Source organism: Panthera pardus, unplaced genomic scaffold (assembly GCF_024362965.1).
Source record: "Panthera pardus isolate Hobbes unplaced genomic scaffold, ASM2436296v1 HiC_scaffold_22, whole genome shotgun sequence".
Taxonomy (NCBI): Eukaryota; Metazoa; Chordata; class Mammalia; order Carnivora; family Felidae; genus Panthera; species Panthera pardus.
The window spans coordinates 67,434,403-67,460,043 of NW_026526788.1; the positions used below are offsets into that span (position 1 = coordinate 67,434,403).

Consider the following 25,641-nt stretch of genomic DNA (forward strand, 5'->3'; position numbering starts at 1 on the left):
GGTAAGGAAACCAGGCTCATAGAAGTTCAGTAACTTGCACAAGATCATAGCTGCTGGAAGAGCCATGATTAAAACCTAGGACTGTTTTGGTTTTGCACAATATCTACACTTCTATATTGTGTTAGTAGGGTCTCCATTGTCCACGTGAGAAATCAGGTAATTTGCTTATGGTCACCCAGCTAGTAAGCAGCAGGTAGTATTCTAACAGGGCTTCTCAAACTTTAATGTGCATACAAGTCACTTACAGGTCTTGTTAAGATTTCTGATTCAGTAGATCTGGGGCAGGGCTGTGATTCTGCCTTTCCAACAAGCTCCCAGGAGATGTTGCAGTGTGTCTAGAACACATTAAATACCCTTTAGGAAGGATTTTCTGCTCCCAAACTGTCACAATGCCTCTAATAGAAAGCATATCAAAACCTACTTTAACTACATAGCAATGCATGATCATGGCCCCTAGGTTGACATAAGCCAGCTAGGACTTTCTCTGTAGGTGACAGAAATTTGTCTCATGTAAGCTCATCAACTAAAGTAAGGAAAGAAATTTATTGGCTTATGTAAATGAAAAGTCCAGGAGTAACCCTGGCTGTGGCTGCGGGCAGAGCTGCATTTAGGGCCTAAGTGATATCATTAGGACTTGGCTTTTCTGCACTCTGCCTTCTGTTCACTTTGCTTTATTTTGGGGTCCCCCTGGATGGCCCCCGGCTCCAGCCTCTAGGTGGCGTGGTGGCTTCATTGACTTCAGCAGCTCTGGCCTCCCGTTTCCTTCAACAACAGAGCCAGAGTTTTTCCTAGTAGCTTCCTCGTAAGTGCTGAGAGGCCTTGTCTGTGCTCGAGCTAGTTTGGGACACATGTCCTTACCTGAACCAATCTCTGTGGCCAGGGAAGGCCTTGCTGTGACTGGCCAGGCCTGTGTCACCCCAGAGCAGAGGTAGAAAAGGGGAAATGGCCTACTAGGGAGGTAGACAGCAAAACACTGTATCCATATGTGTCTCTGGGCCCAAGGGGCCACCGCTTGAGGTCCCACCAGGGTTTGCAGAGGTGGGGGGAAATTTTGATTGGTCTTTTTCCTCTAACTTTACCTTTTGCTCACCAGGCAAAGTGGAGGGAGAGAAAAGAGAGATTTAAGGTATCTCTCATCTCCTGTCTTGAATATTTCCTCATGCTGATAATCATGTCTCTCTATACACTCTTTGCGGCAAAGGCTCTATTCCTCAGGGCATTTGGGTAAGAACCTTTCACATAACATGTATCCAGCAAATGCATGGAATGAATGAGGAAGAGTAAATCTGAAGGAACAATAAAAAGTGAGTTTTCCTTCCTGCAGACCCAGACAAGAAGGATAAGCTATTTTCTGGGTTGTTCCATAGAGACTTCTCCAGAATCATAGCATCTCACATGCAGAAGGGAACTTAGGATAGTTTAAACCAGTGTCTCCCAGTCATCAGGGGAATTTTCAGGTTCTCTGGAGCAGAGGTTTCCCTCTACTGAGGTTTCCCGTCAGTAGATTCGGGGTGGGATTGAGGGTCCCAGGCAGTTTGGCGGCAGAGGCCTTGGTTTCAGGGCCACTGGTCTTGCCAGCTTCCATGCCACAGAGGAGGTCTCTGGCCCTGAGAAGCAGTTGTGTGTGTTCCTGTGGTGCTCGCAGGAAGATTAAATCAGCAGACGGTGACTGATTTCATGTAAGATATGGTGCTGAGAGCTACAGCTGATAGGAGGCTTGGTCCTCACTTGGGGAGAGTTTGCTGTGTAACCGAAGAGGGAAATTATTCTTGTGGAAATTATACAAGACTTAAGCGAGTGCATCAGTTTGGGAGCTCCTAGAAGTTCAGTGGCAAAAGCCAGTATGACTTGGTTGTATAAAGAAGGGAAAGATTACTGAGCAGGTCCTTCAAGGATGAGGAGAGTCAGATAAACTGAGAGGGTGTCCAGGCAAAAGGAGTCAGGTGAGGACGGAAGCAGACCCTGGAAAGCACAGTAATGTTGAAAACTATCAGGGCTGCTGGGACAGGGTCTCGCTATGACAAGTTAAGGGCTCATCTGGAAAGTTTCAGCATCTTCACAGGACTCTTGAGGCATGGCCTAGAAAACAGCCACAGAGGGGTCAGAGGGTGTGAAACCCTCCAACAGCTCCTTTTATGTTGGCCCAGCACCTGTGGCTTTTATCAGCCTAGTCTGCTGTACCCTGAGGCTATTGGTGGATGCCAGATGGGCCTCATTATCTGAACTTTATAGGTGGAGAAAGGGAGCCTCCCACAGACAACGAGCCTTGACCCCAGATCACTCAGGCAGCTAGAGGCCAAGCAGAGCTGTTCTTCCTGGGTGGAGATTCTCAAGGTGAGGTACATCCCCTTGAGTATGCCAGCACTTCCCTGGAACAGCATGGGGCTTGGCCTCTCACCCTTGTCTTAAACAGAGCAAGATGTGTTGACCAGAAGCACCATGGATGGTTCCATATGGCGTTATTGAGCCATATCAGTGTCCTCATAGAATGGATGAGAAGATATTATGTCTGAGATCTGCTTCAGAATATTCTATGGGGTGGGGAAAGGGTTCGGGTACAGATGAACTAGGTTGGTCAGAATTGTTGACAATGGAAATGGAGTCATGGGGGTTCAACATACCATTCTCTGTGCTTTTGCATATATTTAAAATGTTCTACAATAAAGAGGTACCCAAAATGTCGGGGCCCCTCCATTCAGCATTATGCTCACACTCCTCATTCCCTGGATTAAACTTCTTCTTCCTCTAAAAAGGTATTTTTTTCCCCTTGGGTGGACCGGGCAATGGACCCAAGTCCTCTCTGTTTCCCTTTGGTATTTGCATGGCTGTCTCTGGTCTGATGATGACCTCTCTGACTTTGCCTAGAAACCCGGGAAAACGGTGGCTGCCATCATCCAGGACATGCATTCCCAGAGGGAGAGGGACATGTTCCGGGAAGCAGACAGGTGAGGCCCCAGCTCTGGGCATCATGGAGGATTCTGGGCAGCTGGGACACTCTCTTGTCTCTCATTCTTACGGGTATTGAGTCACACTGTGCCCTGCCCTTGCCCCGTCCATCAGCCTTTCTGGGCCCTACTTTTCCACATGCCGGATGCCGTCCAGAACTGCTGCTCAGGTTAAGCCTCAGGAAAATGGAAGATGGTAGGCTTCCTCTCATCTGCACCTCCTTTGTTAGAAAGGAATATAGGAGGGATTCTGTTGATATTTGGCCCTTTGGGGCAAGGCTACACTCTGCTAAAAAACCTTAAAGTCAGTGTGTGTGTGTGTGTGTTCTATTTAGAGCCAGCTGTTGGTTTTTCATGAGCTGAATGTAGATACAGAAACAGGAATGTAGGTGAACCCCCCAAAAGTAGTGACTTGCCCAGTCACCTACTCTGAACATTGAATGCATTCAGTTTTCCAACTCCTTTCTTCCAACTGAAATTGGGACCGTGTCAAGTTGGGGGTACAAGTTTCCCCCTGTCGCTGCCCTACGAAAACAGCCCTTGTGGAGAGCCAAGGGGGAGACCACAGGAGCCAGCACTTGGCCTGCACTTTCCATGGTTCTACCTGGGGCTGCCACAGATAGTGCTCTCACCAGGCTGGGTCCAGGCTGTTTCCCCATTGATGGTCAAGGCAGCCTGGTCCTAGGGAGCCACCTCTGGGTGTCCCCTGGTAAGTGAGGGCTGTCTGGTTTTTCTGTATTTGGAAACCAAACGAAAATTGCCCATTCTTTTAGAATATTGGGTACGTGATTAACTAGATCTGCTTAATTACCAAACAATCCCCAGAGAGAGAGGCTGGGAGTGTGTGTGTGTGTGTGTGTGTGTGTGTGTGTGTGTGTGTGTGTGTGTGTTTGTGTGTGTGTGTGTGTGTGTGTGTGTGTCTTTGTATGTATCTAGCTGCTCAGGTTTGGGATCCCCATTTATTTGTTAGGGTTTTTTTTAAATGGTTGGTTGGGGTTTTTTTAAAGATGCGTTTAAAGGCGGATCATGCTTCCCACAGTTCTTCAGCGGAGCGTCTGGAAGAACTTACTCTGAATCTTAGGCAGGTTGAGAATCCCTTTCCTGGGATTTAGTCCCCTCATCTGAAACACAAGCAGGTCAGAGCTCTAAGGTTCCCTCCAACCCTAAAGTGCCCTCCTAGTTCTTTGGTTTTGGAATCTCTGAGCCTGCCCTCCTCACTCTTGTCCCCACAGTAATTAGCATCTTCTACTATGCCCAAGACCTGAACAAACTGAGATGAGAAACAAACAAGAAAAATGGAGGCCAAGAGGTTGCCTTCATTACAGTAAAAGTCAGGTGGAGTTGTGGCTTTGGTCTTGTAGTCGAGACACTGGCTAATTGAACCCCAGGGTCAGGCAGCCTTGCCCACCAGGCTAGACCAGGGCAACCACCGCCTCCCCTCCCACCCCACCCCCACACATCCAGAGGGAGAGTTGCCTGTCCCCTGAGCTTAGCTTCCTTCCAAGAGGAAGAAAGATGGAGTTGAGCCTAACCAGTCCAATTATTTATCCCAGTTCCCAGAAGCAGAATGAGTAAAAGGGCAGAGACAGCCAGGACTGTACTCTGGGCAAATCCTCCTCCTTAGAAGCCAGAGGGGAGGAAAAGCTTTCTCCTGCACCACTCTCTGTATTGGCTGTGCGGTTGTGGCGAAGAGTGTATGGCCACATGGGGTTAGTGCACAGTATGTCCACTGGGCATATCTGTGCATGGGGGCAGGGGACGTGCAGATCATAAAACACACTCCTTGGCTCCTTCACAGATACGGCCCAGAAAGACCACGGTCTCGCAGTCCGGTGAGCCGGTCACTGTCCCCGAGGTCCCACACGCCGAGCTTCACCTCCTGCAGCTCTTCCCACAGCCCTCTGGGCCCCACCCGCACCGACTGGGGCAACAGCCGGGACTTGTGGGAGCACTCGCCCTATGCCAGAAGGGAGGAAGAGCGAGATTCGAGCCCCTGGAGGGAGAATGGAGAGGACAAGAGGGACAGGGCAGACGCGTGGCCACATGATCGAAAACACTACCCCTGGCAACTGGACAAAGCGGAGTTAGATGAGCGGCTGGAAGGAGGGCGGGGCCACCGAGAAAAGCACCCAAGGCCCGGGTCCCCCAGCCCGCTGCACTCCGCGTCGGGCTACAAAAGCCGAGAAGACAGCTACTACCGGAAGGAGCCCAAAGGCAAATCGGACAAGTATGTAAAGCAGCAGCAGGAAGCTCCCGGGAGGTCCAGGAGGAAAGAGGAGGCCAGGCTGCGGGAGAGCAGACACCCCCACCCCGAGGACTCAGGCAAGGAAGACGGGCTGGAGCCGAAGGTCACTAGGGCCCCTGAGAGCGTCAAGTCTAAGCAGAGTGAGAAAAACAGAACCAAGAGACCTGATAGAGACCAAGAAGGAGCTGATGATAGAAAAGAAAGCAGAATGGCGGGGAATGAGGTAACGATGCAATCTCTTCCCCAGGTAAGGAGAGGCAGGTTCCCGAGGACAGTAATATTAATATGATGATGATGAACATTTATTTATTAAATGAATGGAACACTCATTGGATGTTTACTCTGTGCCAGGCACTGTACTAAACACTTTGTCTCAGTCAAGTTATTTAATCTTGCCAGCAACTGTATGAGGTAATAATGGTAATAATACTATTATTGCTGTAGATAAGGAAACTGAGGCACAGAGAGCTTAAGGGAGTTGTCCAAGGACACACAGTCAGGAAATGACAGAGCGATCGGGCTCCAAATCCCTTGGTGCGTGGCTTCTACCTTTACTAGAAGTTAGGCAGCGACATGACATGATACAAAGGCGGTCTGTGGACCCGTGTGCCCGGAGCGGAGGCGCCCTGCGGCGTCGCGGACTCTGCTCAGGGAGATTAGATCTTTGGTCTGCTCCATTCTTTCTCCTGCCAAAAGCATCTGCCGAGCCTGGGGCTTCAATGAGAGGTGGTAAAGGAGAAGCAGCCACCACCCACTACGTGACACTGGGTGCCCAGGGCTTGGTGTGCCTCCCTAGACACTGTCCAGTGTTTTACTTCCACCGTAATAAAAATGCTCGGCAGTTGGCTGGCACCTTTCATCCAAGCGTCTGGAAGGGCTTATAACCTGCTATATAACTTCGGTTCACACAGTGAGCCGCGAGGACTCTGGATACAAAATTTACATCCTGGCTTGGTTTATACTTCCTCCTTTCCCAAAACCACCTACATTTAAGTAGGAGTGGGATCGTGGAGGTCGGGGAGGGGGTGCTTCATAAGGAACTCAATTTAAAAAACCCTACGTGCCTGTCTCCTAGTTTGATTCAGGAGTTAGTGACAGTGACTAAGTTGAAATAAGGAGCCCAGTTCTCAAGGCCATGGACGCTGAAGAGTCACGCTTTTGTTCACTACTGCATTCACTCCTATATGCATTGGTGGGAGGCCACTTTGACAGGTAGCATGCTAGGCACAGGGGGTCCAAAGGTGAAGGGGACATGGTCCAGGCTGTAGTGGAGACCAAGGTCTAATGGTAGAAGGAGAGCTGCCAAAAGTGATTTACGGTCGGTGGGACCCATACTGGAGTGGAGTAGCGGATGGGCTGTTCTGTGGGCGTTAACTTCTGCACCAGGGGAGGAGGAAAGCAGCACAGAGGAGGTGACATTTGGCCAGGCATGGAAAGTGGGGACAAAAGCAATTTGGGAAGCAGCGAAGGCAAAAGTGAGAAAAGAAGACTGTTTTCAAGAACCTAGAGATACTCAGCATGGCGGTGTCTTTAGGGCATATTAAAGAATAATGTTTTTAAACAGTAAAGCCCTGGCTCTTGTGCAAACATAAAATGAATACATGTCAAAGATGTTATTTAACCCATTAATTAACGAGGGATCCGTAAGATGTAAAAGCTGGGTCAAAGGAGAAGCCAAAGAACAGGCAACATGGAAAGGCAATTGAGAACGCCGAAATGAATTTGCTAAGAGACATAAAGCCTTTTCCACGGGAAGCCAGTTGCATCTCCAGCAGGTAAAATTGCATCTCTAGGAACAAGAATCATTTGCACTACGATCCGTCTTCTGTAGTTTGCAGGGTTATAAAATAGTTCCAGATAACAAAAGGCCCCAACTCCTAAGGATGGGACACCCCGGAAAGGGTGTGCTGGACAGCTAACTGCCCAGCGGTCCGTGGAAAGAACACCCTGTTGTCTTTTCGCCCATCTCGAAGTCAGCCACGGTTTTTCCTGACTGGCATGGCAGGGGTTGCTCAGGAGGTGAGATTAGGCACCTGGGTGGGGTGGGTCCACAAAGGCCTTTGTGTGCCTTGCTGAGGACTTGAACTGGATCCCGAGGACCTGTGAACCAGAGGGTGTTTTTAAGAAGTGTGTCTACACTTGGAGGTATCTAAGGGGCTGGTGATGGGTCAGTGCCTCCAAAGAGTCACAGAGGGACAGAGAGCAGCAGCCCCTTGAGCCAAGGGCTCAAGCCTGGGCCTCATACACACACCAGCAGCCCAGCGCCCTGTGTCCCCATGGCAAAGTGATGGAGCTGCCCCTTCACAAGCCTACCCACATTTCTGAGACTCTTCTTCAGTCTCGATATTGTTCCTACTATTTCACCCACCTGCTTTCATCGGTTTGCCCATTTAAGGTGACACATGCTATGGGTCATCCCCACAGCCCTGATGCAAAAAAGAGATGCCCAGAAAGCCCCATGGGTTTCCACACATTCTGTCTCTTTAATTGGTTCTGCCTCTAATAGCCCTAGAGTGGAGTCGGTGGGGACTTGGGGTCCCCAATGGATTGTTTCTGTGGGTTTGGGAGCCAGGAAGCCCCAAACCCTTTTTTTGATGGAATATCAGTAGCATAGACTTTCCCTCACTGATCTCAAAGTGTATATAACAATCTTGAAAATGACCCAAATCCTCTAGGGCTGCCGCAGGAGTCAGATAACAGGCAGTGACTGAACTTGGAGATGGAAGACAGCTTGGCTGAGGACGGTGTCACGTGGCTCCTTCCTCCCCACCTTTCACTTGTTGTTCTGCTCCCCCCCAAGGTTATTCCTGGAGAGAAATCCCACAACATAAAACCACAGTGTCCCAACTCACTTGTCTTCCCTCCCTGCCAAACTCTCCTAGGTCCAACCTGTCCCCTGGTCTGTCTTTATTTTATTTAGTGTCTGTCTCCTACAGCCTCCAAACATAACCTCCACAAGGGCAGGAATTTTTGTCTGCTGTGCTCACTGCTATGTCCCCAGTCCCGAAATCAGGGCTTGACACAGAGTGGGTGCCCAGTAAGTATTTGCTGAAGGAAGAAAGGAATGACTGACCCAGACTCTGGAGACAAAGGCCTGGCTTCTGAAAACCAGGTCACTCCCTGTTCTTCTGGGCCTCAATTTTCTCATTGGTGAGATGGGTGTGATCACAGGTCTGTCATAGGGCTTTAATGAGCTTGTGCTCATTCAAAACCTCTAAGATGTCTGGAGAAAGTGCCCATGGTGGAGAGGCCAGTGTGTGTGCTGTTCAGTGTTTGTAAGTGGCCAAGTCCACACCCGAGACTCAACCTTGACCACAAGGCCATAGAAAGAAGGAAAGAGATCAAGTCACTGAGTAGGGTGAACATGGGTAGGAAACATTCCTCCACCTTACTGGAAGGGTGATCAAGGGTTATAGACCCAGATGCCTGGAGAAAGGAAGCCAGGAAGGGGACACAGACCTGGTAACAGGGGTGAAGCCAACGTGGAAAGAAGTAATCATGGCAGACCAAGGAAGGGGTACCTGTCTACTGGGGGCAGTTAGCCACTCCTCAGCTCTGTTCTATGGCTGCCATTCAGGAATGCAAGCCGGGTGCTATTAGATCCCCCATTTTTTAAAGAGCAGCACCAAAATCCACGTATCTCTGAAATTTTTCCACATTTTAGAAACTGTATAGACTAGAACATGTCTGTAGGCCAGATGGAGCCCAAGGTTCTCTAGAATGCAGCCCCCAGTATAGGCAGTCCACAGAAGGGAGAAATAGAAAAACTACTTATGCTCAGTTCAGAGCCTAGACAGAGACCTAAGCATTGCAGAGGCAGGTGTGAGCTAGTTAACCACTCCACCCCCTCCTTCCAGTCTCCATCCTTGTATTGACTAATATCCACAGAGCACCTAGCACTGGGACTACAGTTCTGAGTGAAAACTGAAATGACCCTTGATCGCAGGAGCTCATGGTCTAATGGAAAGACACACTAATCAAATAATTCCTCAGATGAGTAGAAGGGCATGAGTTAAGTGCTAAGAAGGAGATGGAGGTATATACTACTGTTAAGGTGGCAAGGAATTAGAGGCTTCCCTGGGTTAAGATGCAACTGTTGAGATTGGAAGGAATGGTGGGTTTCACTGAGTGAAAGGAAGGAGAACAGACAGAACAGCATGTGCAAAGGCCTTGTGGCTGAGGGTCAGTGTTGCAGGAACAGAGACAGCCAGGGTTAGAATGCTGAGACATAGGTCTGGTTTGTCAACGGGCCTTACCATGCAAGGTTGTAGGCGGGTTACGGATTTGTGTCTTTATCCCGAGTGCAAAGGGAAACAAATGAAATATTTAAGCAAGAAGGTGTGGTGAGGTTAGGACAGTTTTTGCCTTGTGGAGTCATCATTCTTGATTGCCTTGGGGAGAATAGACTTGGGAGGAGGCTACAGGGCAGAAGGGGGAGACCAGTTAGGAGGTGGTTTAACCGTAGGCCTAGCTCTGTGGAGGCAGAGCTCTGCTTGCAACAGTTGGGGCCCAATATCTTAGTCTGTGAGCTGGTGCGGGCAGCTGGGTGCATTGATTGCATTTATCGGCTTCCCTTAAACTGCTGCTCTCACTTGAAGTGATCCCAGGGCGAGGGGCACACTGAAGGCACTGCTCTTCCTTTGCCTGCGGGAAGAAACACCTAGATGCAAATGGTGAGGTGCTTCCGTCGGGCCAGGCTGCCCCTGCCTCTCCCAACTGGAATTGGAGGGGGCTCTGTTGTGTCCACCTAGGAGCGTGGCTGGAGGAATTTGCTTGGGGAGGGTAAGCGTTACTTACTCGGACAAAGGAGAGCCATAGGTAGTTTATTCAGGGAGATAAAAATACAAGACCTCTCCTTTTGGTGGAAGCTATGGATTCTGGTGGCTAAAAAGGCATTTGGAGCTGCTCTGCACTTAGGCTAGCTTAGAAGACCAGAGCAGAGCTTGGAATCTTCCGCTCCAAATACCAGAAAGAGCAAGGACCTGAGGATGTTAGCTCTCTTCCCCTGTCTGGTAATAACTGGTTAAACCAGTCAGCTCTGAGCTCCTGCCCCAGCTGGTTCCGTGTCAGTGCCAGAGGGGTGTGTCCGGTTGTAAGAAATCAGAACCAGAGTCACTTACTCAGAGCCAACCTCGGCCAAAATCGTCGGGAAGATGCAGCTGGCCCCTGAGAAAGTCCAGGAAGAGTCACTGATCTGGTGGCCAAAGTTTAAGTCAGGGGAGAGTATCCTCCAAAAACTTCTAAAATGAGGTTTGGCAAACTTGTTCTACAAAGCACCAGACAGCAAACGTTTTAGGCTATGTGGGCCAAGAGGCCAACGTGAAGATATTATGTAGGCACTTATGTAATCATTTAAAATGCAACTATTTAAAAATGTGAAAAGCCTTGTTAATTCACAGATTGTATAAAAGGAGCTCAGATTTGACCTGAGGATGAGTGTTCGCTGACCCTGTTTTCAAGGCTGCTCAGAGACTAATTCTCCAACCGAACACCTGCTTCTACTTGTTTGCTTTCTCAGACATGAGCACTGTCTATCATGAGGGACTGAATTTGAGGGAAGGAATAGAAGGAAGGAAGAAGGGAGGGGATTGCTAGTTTGGACTGTAGCTCTAGGAAAGAGAGAGGACAAACGAGGGGTGGAGAGGACACTGGTCGGCTGACCGCCCCCTTCCTACTCATAAGTGCCCTGGATGGGACTTCTATGGCCGCAACAGATCTTTGGGGGAGATGTCACCATGATGATTGTTAACCCCAGGGCCAGTTCACCCTTGGTCCCTTTACTTCTCCTGTCTGTAGGCTTCATAACAATGAAAAGCACCCAGTTTGCCAGGGATTTCTGCCCCGCTAAAGACATCAGTCCATCCATTAAGACATTTCTGTGCCTCCTTTGTCTGTGTGACTTTGAGCAAGTTACTTAACCTCTCTGAGCCTTAATTTCCCGATCTGTAAAATGAAGATCATAGCACCTGCCTCCGAGGGGTTTTTGTGAGGATAAAGGAAATGGTGTCTGTGAAAACACACTTGGGGACTGTTAGCTGTGCTCAGCATCATTTTCTCTTGGCACTCCCTCTTTTCTCTGCCACTGCTCACTGTTGATTTGGTTTGTTCTGTTCTTCCTTTGGTAAGGCTGGAAAAGAGGAGCAGGAGGGCATGGAAGAAAGCACCGCATCAGTGGGCAGGCAGGAGAAAGAAACAGAATCCTCTGATGCCGAGGACACAAGGACAAAGGTAAAGTTTGCGTAGAGCCGCATGTGCATGATGGCAATTGGGCACCACGTCTCTGGAGTCCCCATCCTGCCCTGTGATGCCCCGCTCGCTGCACGGATGTGTCCAACACCCCACCTGTGATTCCACGAATGAAGCCAGAATGGTTTTGGGAGAATGGTTTTCCCTGGGATCTTTGCACAGTTTTTACTAAGGAGCTCTTTACCATATGCCTGGGCTCTGCCTCAGTCTCCAACGACTTGGCTGTGCTCGTAAGAGAAAACATGTGCCCAAAAAAGACTCGGGCTTCAGAGCCAGGCTCCCAAAATAGGTCCCTTGGGAGGGGCTGGGGGAAGAGGGGAGCTTTGGATGCACAGGCTGGGGCCCTGACTTCAGCATGCCCAGACCCTGGGACTAACAAAACATCTACTGTGCTCGCAAAGATTATTTGACTTAATTAAAGTAAAACATCCACTTACAGTGTTGGGGCTGCCTCAGCAAAAAGAAATGTGTTTGGAACGTGGCCAGCTTTGTGTCTTTCTGGTCAGGAGAGGTAGAGAGATGGGTATCACTGGCAAGGAAGTTGATCTCTGAAATCTGGCTGCTGGGGACGTGAAGAGAAGTTTCAGGAGGGGCTGAGTATGAGCCATGGCTGTGTAGGTTGCACCCTTGCTGGGAAAGGGACCTTGGGGGGATTTAGTGTGGGGGTGGGCTGGGGGGACTTTGCTACTGTTACCTTCAGTGATGGCCTACATGCAAGAAAATAGCTCCAGCAAGTTGATTTATTTAGAGTCTGTAAGTTTGTCATTCACTCATTTAAAAACTGTTTATTGAGCACCTATTACGTACCAGGGCTTGAAATTCTTTGGGCCGTTTTAAACATGGTAGAGGAAGCATTAAGGGCTTATTCCAAATGCTGTTTTGAGCCCCAACCTAGAGATGAATCAGTGATGTGGGACTTGAGTGGGTTACAGCTCCTCATTGCCCAGCAAATGTTCCCAGGCAGAAGTAAGAGTGCTCAGGATCTTTCTGGTTTTTAGGGGTCCTGTGGTCAAGGTTTGTGCCCTCTGGTTGAATACTATGACCTGCTTCTCAGTCACTCTCTGACCCTTATTCTGCATTTTTGTTCAGGAGCAAGACTGGGAGAGTGGAAGTGAGGCAGAAGGGGAGAGCTGGTATCCCACGAACATGGAGGAGCTGGTTACAGTGGACGAGGTTGGGGAGGAGGAAGATTTTATTATGGAACCAGACATCCCAGAACTGGAAGAAATTGTGCCCATTGACCAGAAGGACAAAATCTGCCCAGAAATATGTCCCTGTGTGACGTCCACCTTAGACCTGGACGTAACCAAGGATCTCACCAACGAGTGTGTGAAGCCCGTAGGTAACGGGGCTACGGAACTCAGCCTCAAGTCACCCAAAGATCTGCCTTCTGCTTCCACGAGCTGTCCCAGTGACATGGACGTGGAAATGCCTGGCCTAAATCTGGACGCTGAGCGGAAGCCAGCTGAACGTAAGACAGACCTCTCACTGGAGGGTTCAGATTGCTACGAGAAGCAGGCAAAGGGAGGGGAGAGCTCCGATGTTCATCCGGCCCCTCCACTCCAGCAAATGTCTTCCCCCAAGCCAGCAGAGGAGGGGGCCCGGCAGCCTAGCCCACCTCTCGATGACTGCAAGGCCGGGGGGCCCCCCGAAGATGGGGCCTGTGAAGGCGGTCCCCTGGAGGGGAAAGCCAGCCCCCGCACCGAAACTGACCTCCAAAGCCAGGCTCGCCAAGGAGTGTCCACCCAGGGTAACTACCTCCCTTTTCTCCTGTGCGCTTGGGTTGATGGGACCACTGCTCACCTAGGGAGGTGTGTGGGCATGTGCAGGCTGGAAGGAACATGACTAAGGTTTCAGCCAGCATTAAAGTCGGTGCAGAAAGCCAGCTTCTAAAGGCCTGGTTAAATCCTTAGCGCTTTTAGGCAAATGGTGTAAAGGAAATCAGATAGGAGGCCACATGTTTTCTGAGAAGCAAACTCAGATAGGGCAGACTTCTCTGAATTTACGGGAGCCCAGGTGGACACTGACAACTAAAACGTAGCAAAAGCTTTGAGTTATCAGGCCAAGGGGCTTCGGGTCCTCCGGTCAGCAAGCAGCCTGTCATGGCTGCACAGTGGTGGACCACCCAGGCTGTTATTTCTGTGAGGCCCGAGTGAGGGGGCGGGAAAAGCAGCCAGGGAGGCAAGAAAGCAGCCAGGAGCGGGCAGAGGTTAGGATCAAGGTGCTGCCAAGGGGTATGGCCGCTTCCCCCTGCTACCACCGCAGACCCCCTTTTTTCCACGGCCTGGTGGTGAAACAAGGCTTGTCCCAGACTGTCCTCCGCCTCCATTGCAGGTGATGTTGTATCTGTGCCCGGCGCTATGACATCATGAGAGACGGAGTTTAAAATAGGCTAAGCCCTGTCTTCTCTGCCAAGTGGAAACAAAGATCCATCAAGGGCCATGGCAGGAGGGAGGGGGGGCAGAGGAGGAGGAGGAGCCCTCAGTGTTCTCCACATGGAAATAACTAGAGCTCCATTTCGCAGAAAGCCTGTGGCACTTGGAAGGTTGAAGTAGGGGGGCTCAGAGTCAGGGACAGAAGCCGTTGAGTAAAGGCTTGAAAAGAGACATTTCCATCCAGCGCCCTGTGGCCCGAATGAGCCTGTCAGGGAGCTGGAGGCTCCGGCTTTCCTCCCTGTCAAGCTGACCTGAGCTGTTTTCCACCTGCGAGTCTCCATGGAAACTGCCACGCGCTGCCTTCTTGTTGCCAGAGAAACACTGAGGCCCGGGCTGTGTCTACAGAAGGCAGGAGCAAAGAAAGAGCAAAATGTTCACCTTGCCCTGATTGAACCCCTTTAGTTTGCCGGATAGGCCTCGACATGCACTGGTGTTAATGGCTTATTAGCTTACCCAGTGTTTGGAGTTCATATTTAATAACACTGCTGTACCAGCTTGGGGTGGAAACGGCACAGCCTCTTCTGTCAGCCTCTGTCCCTACAGACGTCAGCATAATTTTTGCCCTTCTGCCTGCAGGGATGGAGTGATTTGTGAGTTGGGGGGCAAGGTAGGGATCCTCCCAGCCCAAAGGGGCAACAGCCCATCCCCCACAGACCCAGTGCAAAGGTTTGCCAAGGGTTCGTAGGTGTGGCATTCTTTTTGGCAGCAGAGCAAACTCTTAATTACAGCATTTTGGACCTAATTAGCAGTCCTTGCCCTAGCTTCGTGTTATTAAGCCGTGCAAGGGACCATTCCTGATCACACAGTGCAAGAATAGAATTGCAGGGAATCTTTGAGGTCTGTTGTGCTTCATTAGTTCTCTGCCTTGGCTCATGTTTTGCAGAAAACTCCAGGTACATGGAAGTAAAATCTTTGGATGTGAGGTCACCGGAATACACGGAAGTGGAGCTGAAACAGCCCCTCTCTTTGCCTTCCTGGGAGCCCGAGGATGTGTTCAGTGAACTTAGCATTCCCCTAGGTACGTGAAATACACAGTCCTTCCTGAGAATTCAGCTCCAGGAAATGATCACTCCACGGACACACCTAGGAGCTCCAGAGGGTTTTTTGTCATTTTGTTGTTGTGTTTAATGTCTGACGTAATGACCGAGACACGCAAGGTGCGTATCTTTAAAGTTTCTTGCAATTTCATTCTCCCGTGATAGACCAGATACCTCATGGTATCAGGCCTTGAGCAGCATTGCCCTGGGAGCCAGAGCAAGGACTTGATTTCCCTATTTGGGAATGCTTTGTTTCTGACCATACGGCTTTATTCAGGCAGGGATCAGAGGCCCCAGTGGCTGCCCAAAGTCAGCAGAAATGAACTTCTTCAGCTACTGGCTTCCCTATCCCAACCCTTCCCAAAACATTTGTTTGTTCTTTGAAGGACGAGCTTCTGTGAGGCAATGATGCTGAAGAGACTGCATTTGGGGCAGATACAATATAGTTGACGGAAGGAGCATTGAACAGAGAGAGACGTGGTCCCCTTTCCTTCCTATTCTACTTATTGGATGACTGCGTAATCTCAGACAACCCATCCCCAGGATGTATTTTGATTTTTTTTCCACAGTCACTACAAGTCCTTTATTAACAAGTCAATAAAAGAAAGAGAGAAAGATTGGGAGGTAAAACTACTTTTCTTGGAGGCCCTTGGAGTGGAAGGTACTGTCAGAACCCACCTGGCAGTCAACCCAGCCACAGGCAGAATGGAGATTGGGGATCCAGGGGACCAGATGGTAGGGGGCAATGAGAAGGGGGTGGCTCGGGCCTCGGGCAGGGAATGTGCAAATGCAGAGGCCTGACAGGGAATGATAGGTTGGGGTTCCTGAGCCTTAGTGTTTTCACCTATAATATGGGATTGACTTGGATCACTGGTGTTTTAATGGTGGAAGTGTTGGAGGGGGATGGGAAGGGAGGTTAATAATAAATCAGGGGCGCCTGGGTGGCCCAGTCGGGTAAGCGTCCGACTTCAGCTCAGGTCATGATCTCATGGACCATGAATTCGAGCCCCGCGTCGGGCTCTGTGCTGACAGCTCAGAGCCTGGAGCCTGCTTCGGATTCTGTGTCTCCCTGTCTCTCTGTCCCTCCCCTGCTCATGCTCTGTCTCTCTCTGTCTCAAAAAAAAAAATAAATAAAAATAAAAAAAAAATAATAAATCAACTAGGACACATTTTCAAAGGGGAGAGTTAACTAAAGTCTCAGGGCAGAGTGAGGGCACCTGGGAGCTTCTGACGCTATCGCTAACCCAGTGACTCCCACTCCACATCATCTTTGAGTCTTTGCTTTGACTTTGAGAGGTTGGAAAGCAATGAGACAAAGGAGAAGTAGCAGCTGCTTGAGAGAGCACTTAGGCAGGTGTCATTTGGGAAAGCGTCACAAGGAAGCACGAGAAGAATGGGTTATGTGATGACCAATGACCACATGTCTGCTTATTCAGGGAGAGGCTGGTCAGTACAGATGCTCACCCTTTCCATCAGGTTTCTCTTTTTGTTTTCATCTCCTTTTAAACATTTCTTACTGTTTTTGTCCTCCAAATGCTCCATTTTCATAGAGTACTCCTTGGTACTGAGCAGCGCTTACTAGATAACATGGCACCATGCAGAGCACTCTGGGGCAGTTGAGAAATGTAACACAAGTCTCCAAGAACTTGGAATCTGTATGACCCACACAAGCAAAAGTTAAGAATAAGTTCTGCTACCTTGTAATTCACGTCTCTTTTATTATTTTTCATTCCCAAAAGTGTGAAAGATTATTATGACAAATTTAAAAAATAAGAGCCATATAGGGGCACGTGGGTGGCTCAGTCGGTTAAGTGTCCGACTTCAGCTCAGGTCATGATCTCACAGTCCGTGAGCTCGAGCCCCGTGTCAGGCTCTGTGCTGTCAGCTCAGAGCCTGGAGCCTGCTTTGGATTCTGTGTCTCCTTCTCTCTCTGCCCTTCCCCCACTCGTGCTCTGTCTCTCTATCAAAAAATGAATAAATGTTAAAAAAAAATTTTTTAAATAAGGGCCATATAAAGTATATGTTAAATGTTGTGTCTCTTCCCTCCAGTTTTCTCCCCAGCTCCAGAGGTAGCCATGATCATACCCACGGGCTAGATCACACTATACACAGAATGTTCTACAGTTTGCTTTTTTTTTTTTTTTAATTGTTAATGTTTATTTATTTTTGAGAGACGGAGTGTGAGCAGGGAAGGGGCAGAGAGGGAGACACAGAATCTGAAGCAGGCTCCAGGCTCCGAGCTGTCAGCACAGAGCCTGACATGGGGCTTGAACTCAAGAACTGGGAGATCATGACCTGAGCCAAAGTCAGACGTTTAACCAACTGAGCCATCCAGGCACCCCCACCCCCTTTAATTTAATTTAAAAAAAAATTTTTTTTATGAGAGAGAGTGAGAGAGTGCAAGCAGGGGAAAGGGGCAAAGGGAGAAAGAATCTTATTAAGCAGGCTCCACATTCAACACAGAGCCTAACACGGGGCTCGATCCCACGACCCCCGGCCCATGACCTGAGCAGAAATCAAGAGTCGGACACTCAACCGACTGAGCCACCCAAGCGCCCTTCCAATTTGCTTTTTTAACTTAACAGTGGGTCTTAGAGATCTCTTCACATCAGTACACAGAGAATGCATTCTTCTGAACCAGCACACATATTCCATCCTAAAAGATGTACACCATAAATTACTTATCCATTTCTCTCCTGGTGAACACTTAGGATATTGTCAGTTTCTTTTCCCATTATTAAAGTGCTATAATAGTTAAGCTTTTATTTTTATGATTTACCATGCAGGCACCATTGCTAGTGCTTACCTCATGTAACTCTCTCAAAACACCTATGAGGTACGTAATATTTTCATCCTTATTTTATAGGCTAGGAATCTCAGATGCGGAATTACAAAGGTGATGATTAGCAAAGATTGGAGCCAGGATTCAAATCCCAGTAGTTTGACTCATGGGGCCCTGCCGCCTCTATGCTCTGCTGCCTTCCAGACATGCTCTTACATTTGTGTGCATGCCTGGGTTTCTGTAGGACAGCGTCCTAGACCATGGGATTGCGGGGCGGGGGTGGGGGGGGTGGGGGGGTGGCATCAGATATATTTGCATTTCACATTTTCATAATTGCTGCTAAATTGCGCTCCATAAAGATTATACCAGTTTTCACTGCCGGAGTGAGGATTCTCATTCTCCGCTTCCTTACCAACATTGGATGTCATCAGTTTTTAATCTTTACCAACCTGTTAGGAAAATGGGATCTCATTCTGTTTTTAAAAACAGCTCTAATGAAATATAATTGACGTTAATGAAGTGCACATACGTAAGGTGTACAGTTGATCAGTTTTGACATATACGTACATCTGTGAGACCCTTACCACAATTAGAGAGCAAACGTATTCATCACTTCTTAAATTTGCTGGTGCTCCTTTGTAATTCCTCCCTCCCCACACCTCAGTCCCCAGGTAACTACTGATCTGCTTTCTGTCACTAAATATTAGTTTGCATTTTAGAATTTCATAGAAAGGGAATCATATGGGATACATTGTTTTTGCCTGACTTCTTTCACCCAGCATAATTATTTTGATTCATTGATAATTGTGGGGTGGATCAATGGTTGGCTTCTTTGTATTGTTGAGGAGTATTGCATTGTGGATACAGGTAAACCACATTTGTTGATTCATTCGTCTCTTGATGGGCATTTGGGTTGCTTCCAGTTTGGGCCTTTTACAGATTGTACTTTTGTCTTGAATGTAGTCTTCGGTTAGCTTTGAGACCCATTATCTTATCTCAGGGGGTCGGGGTATGGTACTATTTTCCGCATTTGACAGGAGAGGAAATGGAAGCCCAGATGCTTACCCAAGAACACACATCAGGTTCAGGTCAGAACTCGGGGCTTCTAATCTGAGACCACTCTGCCATTCTGGTTCCTCTGACACAGGAAGCACAATGTAGGAAAGGCAATTTTTGTGCAGTGGTTAAGAGCACAAACTGTGGAAAATGACTCCCCAGGTTCAAATCCCAGCTGGCTAGGAGACAATGAGCAACCTCTTTGACTCTTTTCATTGATTTATTGACTTTCTTCATCAATAAATAAGGGTAGTAACATAGAAGCCTACTGTGTTCAGTTATTTTGAGGATGAAACGCATGAGTACTTGTAAGGTCTTAGTATCTTCCAGTAGGAGGTACTGAAGGGTTGTCTGTTGTTATTACTCGTTCATGAGGTAGTAATGGAGACCTACTGTTTCCTCTCACTCAGGCTGCATAACCCTCACCCTCCAGAATCGGTCACTACTGCAGAGACTTCTAGGGAGGCAGGGAACGACTTTCAGGCTTTGTCCCTACGGAGAGCAGGGAGGCGAAGGGGAAATGCCAGGATCCAGAGTAAAAGGGAGGTGAAGTGCCATTGCTCAGGGACTGGGGTGGGCATGGCTGGCGGGGAGAGGGCACTGCCCATGTGTTTCAGGCCAGCTTTGGGTGACCCTAGCCAGCCTGCGCCTGCCAGGGCCTGTGCTTACCAGTACCAAAGGGCATTGTCTGCAAAAACGCAAGGTCCCCCTGCACCCATCGCAGGCTTTGCTAGGATGACCGAGTTAGAATTGCCCGGGCCAGGAGCTATTATTAGAAAGCAAATGCAGCTTTAATCGTCGTTCCCTTAGTAGAGGCTGAAAAATGGGAGGACCACGTGGCTCCAGACTGGGTGGGGAGCTCACAGTTTTCTCGACGCGGTAGCGTCACTTGTGGCCCTCACATTCCAGAGGCATCCAAGACGGTGTTGGCATGTAGTGCCCGGGGCAACTCCCAGTTACTCAGGGGGGAGTCGCCAGGCATTCGGGGATCCTCCTCAGGCTTCTCCTCCCTCAGCGCGGTCTTCTCACCACCTGGTACCGCCTGCCCAGCCGCTGGGCACCAGGCAGGGGCAGGGAAGTGTTGCTGCCAACCTTTGGAGTCTGGGTTCTCCAGGCGGCCCTGGTGAAAGGTTAGAGGGCAAGAAGGCCTCTATGGAGAAATGTGTCTGGAAACTCTCTGTTTTTGAGCACCAGGCAAAATGAGAGGTGCTACCCATAACACCCTTCGTGGGGGTATCATTTCTGTTTTACAGAGGAGGAAGCTAATCTCAGAGAGTTTAAATAATGTACCTGAGGTTACACAGTGTAAGTCAAGGAGCTAGATCTGTCTGACTCTAAATTCTATTTTCCCTCCATTATTCCGTGGCTTCCAAGCTTATTTTTGGTTTTTGGTTTTGCGTTTTGTGTTTCTGTGTTTTTGTGGCAGTGGGAGCCTTTGTTCAAATGCAGTCTCACCCAGAACCAGCCCCCCACACGGTAGCTGTGCTTCTTGTGTTGAAAGGGGCCACAGCTGCCAGCTTGGGCCCAGCTTTACACTCTGGTGGCTTCTGAGGCAGCGAAGCTCCTTCTGGGGGACCCAGGGCAGCGGTTAGAAGGTCTCTGGGGAAACTTGAAGGATGCTGGAGGCCTTACCCCCGGGGCCTGCAGTGAGACCCCAGGTTTCTGTGCTGGGACCACCCAGCTGGCCCAGCCAGCGTCTGGGGCAGGACAGAGGAAGGAGCGGCTCTGATCCCAGGCCTGTGCCTGCTCCGCATGGTCTCCGGGTAGTGCTTCTTCCTTCCCAATTGCCTGTATCTTCCTGTTCTGCAGCAGCAAGGGGGGAGCCGTTCTGTGGGAACAGGGGATGAAGGCGGGCCTTGCTTCATTTATGCTCCTTCGCCACCAGCCTGTTTGTGGGGTGGAGGGGGGAGCTGGCCACCCACAGGCAGGGCAGGGGCCACTTTTCTGTCCCTTGCAGTGAGGGCGGGAGGAAGGTGAGGAAGGGAAGGACACAGCCTCCCTCTGGGCAGAGGGCCGAGGGAGGCCCCCTCCCTGCTGGCGACTGCTGGAGGCAGGGCAGCGCTCTGCGTGGCAGTTAGAGAAAACTGGCTGAGGAGGCTGCCAAAACCAGGCCCCAAACCACAGAGGAGCAATCAGTCAAGGCAGGCCTCCCGGGCTCCCCACTCCCTCCAGGCCCCCTGCTGCACACTGATAAGTGGCTCTTTTGACACGGAAAAAAAAAAAAATTGTAATTACAAGTCTAAGCTGCTGCTTTATGACAGGGTCTCCTGTGCGCGTAGGTCTGTCTCCGCTCTGGGAGGCCGAGGCAGGAAAGCGAAGGAAGCCCGGACTCGTGGTCACACGCAGCGCCTCAGTGGGGACCTGGCCTGTCCCTGTCTCCCTCTGTGCAAGAAGAAGCGGCCGTTCCCCTGGTGGGCTGCTCCCAGCCCCTGTCTCCCTTCCCCGCCCACCCCATCCTCCCACGCCGCGCCCCCCCCCCCCCCCACTCCCGTGCGGGCAGCTCTCCGACCACTGCCGCCCCCAGCAGGGCAGCGGGCGCTAACCAGACGGGCAGCAGCAAAGCCCAGCCGAGGGCCAGGCACACACACCAGCGGCCCCGGTCTGGAAGCAGGATCCAGGCATTCGGAGCCACCAGCCCCGTTCCTTTAGTTCCATCACGGGTCCTGCTCTTTCACAGCCCTTATACCTGCTCTTCTGCTGGCATGTCACAATCAGGCACCTGAAGAAACTGAGGCCCCGGCCAACGGTGGCGTTCAGCTGACTCTCCCCGGGTTCCACAGGTTCTTGGAGTCTGGTCTGCGCCCTCTCAGACCTGGGCTCTTTCCACTCTGCTGACCGTGGCTTCAAGAGGAGAACCATGGGGTGCCTGGGTGGCTCAGTCAGTTGAGTGTCCGACTTCGGCTCAGGTCATGATCCCACGGTTCGCGGGGTCCATCCCTCCATCAGGCTCTCTGCTGTCAGCCTAGAGCCTGCTTTGGATCCTCTGTCTCCCTCTCCCTCTGCCCTTCCCCTGCTCACGCTCTCTCCCTCCCTCAAAAATAAATAAACACTTTTTAAAAAGTAAAAAAATAAACTCAGCAATGGGGCTAGTAATTTAAAAAAAGAAAGAGAGAGAGAGAGGGAGGAGAACCGTGGTCCTCAGAACACCGTGGTGAAGGCTGGAGCTTCTGCCCTCTCTTTCAGGTGAATCCTCTGGGCTGGGACACTGTCACTTAACTTCCCTGGCTATTGGGCCACTCTTTTCTTTCCTTTAAATCAAAAGGCCTCCCAGAATCCTGTGACCTCTGTTTAGCAAATCCCAAATAAAATGCTGTTGGTTAATGGCTCAGATGTAAAGACTGGAGAAGGGTGGGAAAATGTTTATGATTTTACATAACTGTTACGTGGAAAAGGGAGGAGACAGAATTGCATTTAGGGCACGGTCAAAACGGCCCCCCCCACCCCCCTCCCCCACCAAAAGATAATATGCAAGAAAATATTTTGATTGAAGGACTGAGTGATTTTTCCTCACTTCTGTGTGTTTTTACAATTTTCTTTAATGAATATAATTCTAAAACAAACAAAAATGAGAGCATTCTTTCAGAGTCCTGGCCACAGCAGCTACAGAGAGGGGTACAGCATGGAGAAATGACAGCCAACCAGTGAAATGCGAGAAACCTCCTTCCTCCTCTCCCTGCAAGCAGGCTGATGGTCGGAGGGCTTGGGTCTGCAGAGGCAGCCGCAGAGCGTAGAGTTGCTGAGCGTTCCAGCACGCTTGAGGGAGTTCATCCCTTCCTTCAACCACCTGTGAACGGAGTCGACACTGTTTTCCTCATGCCTGCTCGGCAGATGGGGAAACTGGGCTTGGAGAAGCTGGCCAGCCAGCCAGAGTCCACGGCAAGCGAGGGACGGAGCTCACTGCTTCCGTTTCCACTGACGGCTGGCAAGGCCACAGGGGTCTCACGTCGCCTTCCTAACCCCTGCCTGTCCATCATCCCCTGTCCTTCTGCAGGGGTGGAGTTCGTGGTGCCCAGGACTGGGTTTTACTGCAAGCTGTGTGGGCTGTTCTACACCAGCGAGGAGATGGCGAAGATAAGCCACTGTCGCAGTGCTGTTCACTACAGGAACTTACAGGTAACCAGCGCCTTCCTTGCCGAGCAACCGGGGACTCCCTGGTCTCTGTGTCTGGGAGTTTCCATTTCCTTCCACCACATGGAGAACTGCTCTTTCCTCAGGCTTGACTCCGCCAGGCTGCTGCACATGGTGGCTGCCTCCCCTGAGCTCTCGGGGCATCTGTCTCTCCTGGAGTACTCACAAGACATTCTGTTCGGGCCTGGATTTGGGGGTATCTGCCTCTCTCTCTCTGGCCTGAGTAATTCAAGCTAGCCATCACCTGGCCCATGGTGAGGCTGAGTCCTGTTCACAAGACTTGGATGTTCCTGAGGCAGAGATTTCTCTAGGTTTCTGTTCCCCCATGCAGTATCCCTGTTTGCTAGAATAAAAATCACTGTTTTGTCCTATTTAAATCTATCCTGCAGCTCTTAATTGCAGGCATACTAGGTACAGACGCTGCTCTAGGCACTGGAGATAAAACAGCGACGACGACAACAAATCAGACAAAAATCCCTGCCCTCCTGGAGCTTCCATTCTAGTGTAGGAGATAAGCGCTAACTAAAATAAGAGTTAAAGTATAGTAACAGGGGACATATTAAAAATACTCTACATGCCAGATTTCATCCAATGTAAGGTGCTGTCGGTTATAAGACACGCTCCCATTTCTCGGAGACCAACAAGAAAAAAAAATGTTGCAATGGTGAGACTCCATCAGTTGTAAAATACATCTCAATTTCAGAGATGTGAATGTGTGGGGAAAAAACCCTCATCTTAAAATCAGAGAATTACAGGAATATGTTCTATAAGTAATACCCCTAACATGTAGCGTGTTGGAACAGCTGGGGTTTAGTAACTTAATAGAAAGCATGGTATATCAGATGCCCGGGAGAAATAGTTCATGGCACCTCATGTTTTTACTACAAGGAGTCAGACTGGTGTTTTGACACAGGAGGCCTCAACTAGGACAGACCCTCATGGTGGCAGCATGCCCTAATTCCTGAGCAGGCATTACTGTCACAATTAAATCGTTGGAGGAGCTGATCTAGCATTTCTTAGCCAGAGGTATGAAATAGAATCACCTGGACAGTGTTTTGAAAGTATGTATATACTAGGTTAGATACTTCGTAGAATTTGGGGGCAGGGGTCCAGGAATACATAATTTCAGAAAGTTCTCTGTATGAGTCTAATGTGCATTCCTAGTTAAGAAATGCAGATACGGGCCAACTCTTGTTTTATGGCTAAGGGAAACTGAGACCCGGAGAAGCTATGTGATTTATCCAAAGCCATGCAGATGGTGAGTTACTAGGCTTGGGAACAGATTGCCTGATTCTTTTTTTTTTTTTTTTTTTAATTTTTTTTTTAACGTTTATTCATTTTTGGGAGACAGAGACAGAGCATGAGTGGGGAAGGAGCAGAGAGAGGAAGACACAGAATCTGAAGCAGGCTCCAGGCTCCGAGCTGTCAGCATAGAACCCGATGCGGGGCTCAAACTCACAAACTGTGAGATCGTGACCTGAGCCGAAGTCGGACTCTCAACCGACTGAGCCACCCAGGCGCCCCCTTTTTTTTCTTTTTTAAGTTTATTTATTTATATTGAGAGAGAGAGAGCAGGTGAGAGGCAGAGAGAGAGGGAGGGAGAGAATCCCAAGCAGGCTCCATGTAATCAGCACAGGGCTCAATGTGGGGCTCGAACTCACAAACCTCAAGATCATGACCTGAACCCAAGTCAAACATTTAACCGGCTGAGCCACCGAGGTGCCCCCAGGTTGCCTGATTGTTAATCACTTTCCTTTTTTTTACTCTATTAAGCTGATCTTGCAAACCGAGGCCCATAATAGCATAGCCTGTGTCACCATCTGTCATTGGCCGTGCCCAAACTCATGTCATTTAAACCTCTTGATTTCCCTCTGGGGAGCAGCTGCTCTGTGGACAAGGAAGCTATGGAGCCTGGGGCCCAAATCCTGCCCTCTCCTGGGGGAGCTCGGTGAAGGCCTGACCTGGCCAGACCAAGGATTCAGACTGGGCTCCACAGGGCCAGTTGAGGGCAGCCATCTACTCTGAAGACATCCTCCTCTTCCACTCCAACAAGATAAAATCTATAGAATGGCAGGGCTGATTGGGGTCTTGGAAATCATCTGGTCCTGATTTTCCCAAACTATGGTCCCCATACCAGCTAGCATCTTTTAAAAATGCAGCTTCCTGGACCCACCCTACTCCTGCTTATTCATTCTTTCCAGGGCTGGCCCTGAGAATACTCATTTAAAAAATCTTTCCAGCAAGTTCTGATACCTCGACTTGAGAACTTTTGATCTCATGTGGCATTCTCAGCTGGCTTATGTAGCTCTCAAGGAGGCTACACAGCTCAAGGTCATTCAGGAAATTAGGATAAGTATAGGCTTGCCAGGGCCTCTGATTCTAAATCCTGTATTCTTTTCCAGGGCAGTGGACTATACTATGTTCCAACCCCCCAGGCCACCTTACCTCCCCATAGCAGGCCAGAGCCATTCCTGCGGTCCCCAGGCACGTCAGGACCAGACATGGGCTAATAAGCCTTTTAGGCCTGCCAACTGTGGATCAGGTTTCCCTGGTACACCTGTTGGGGAGCTGGGAGCCTCCACCGCGGGCTTCCCAGATAAAGTTTCTGTCAATGGCCTTGACAGAATGTCTCTTGTCCACACAGCCTTGCCCACCCCACACTACCCCGAGTTACACGTGGGAAAAGTGAAGAATTGAGACCCGAGCAGCAGGTGCTGCTCACACCTGAGTCAGGCAACTTGTAAACTTAGCAGCACCAGGAGGCCTT

General features: G+C 49.7%; 1 protein-coding gene across 7 annotated transcripts in view; it reads left to right on the forward strand.

Moving 5' to 3' along the window:
- The window catches only part of RBM20 (RNA binding motif protein 20), a 196,513-nt gene that overhangs the window by 165,947 nt on the left and 4,925 nt on the right, over window positions 1–25,641 (forward strand). For 6 of the 7 annotated variants that reach the window (XM_019459411.2, XM_019459415.2, XM_019459414.2 and 3 more), the window contains exons 8-13: window positions 2,866–2,945; window positions 4,744–5,437; window positions 11,317–11,418; window positions 12,526–13,186; window positions 14,755–14,889; window positions 22,738–22,859. In XM_019459411.2, coding sequence (XP_019314956.2) covers window positions 2,866–2,945; window positions 4,744–5,437; window positions 11,317–11,418; window positions 12,526–13,186; window positions 14,755–14,889; window positions 22,738–22,859 — 1,794 coding nt within the window. The remainder of the gene's footprint in view (window positions 1–2,865; window positions 2,946–4,743; window positions 5,438–11,316; window positions 11,419–12,525; window positions 13,187–14,754; window positions 14,890–22,737; window positions 22,860–25,641) is intronic. The other variant, XM_019459412.2, reaches the window with a different exon arrangement.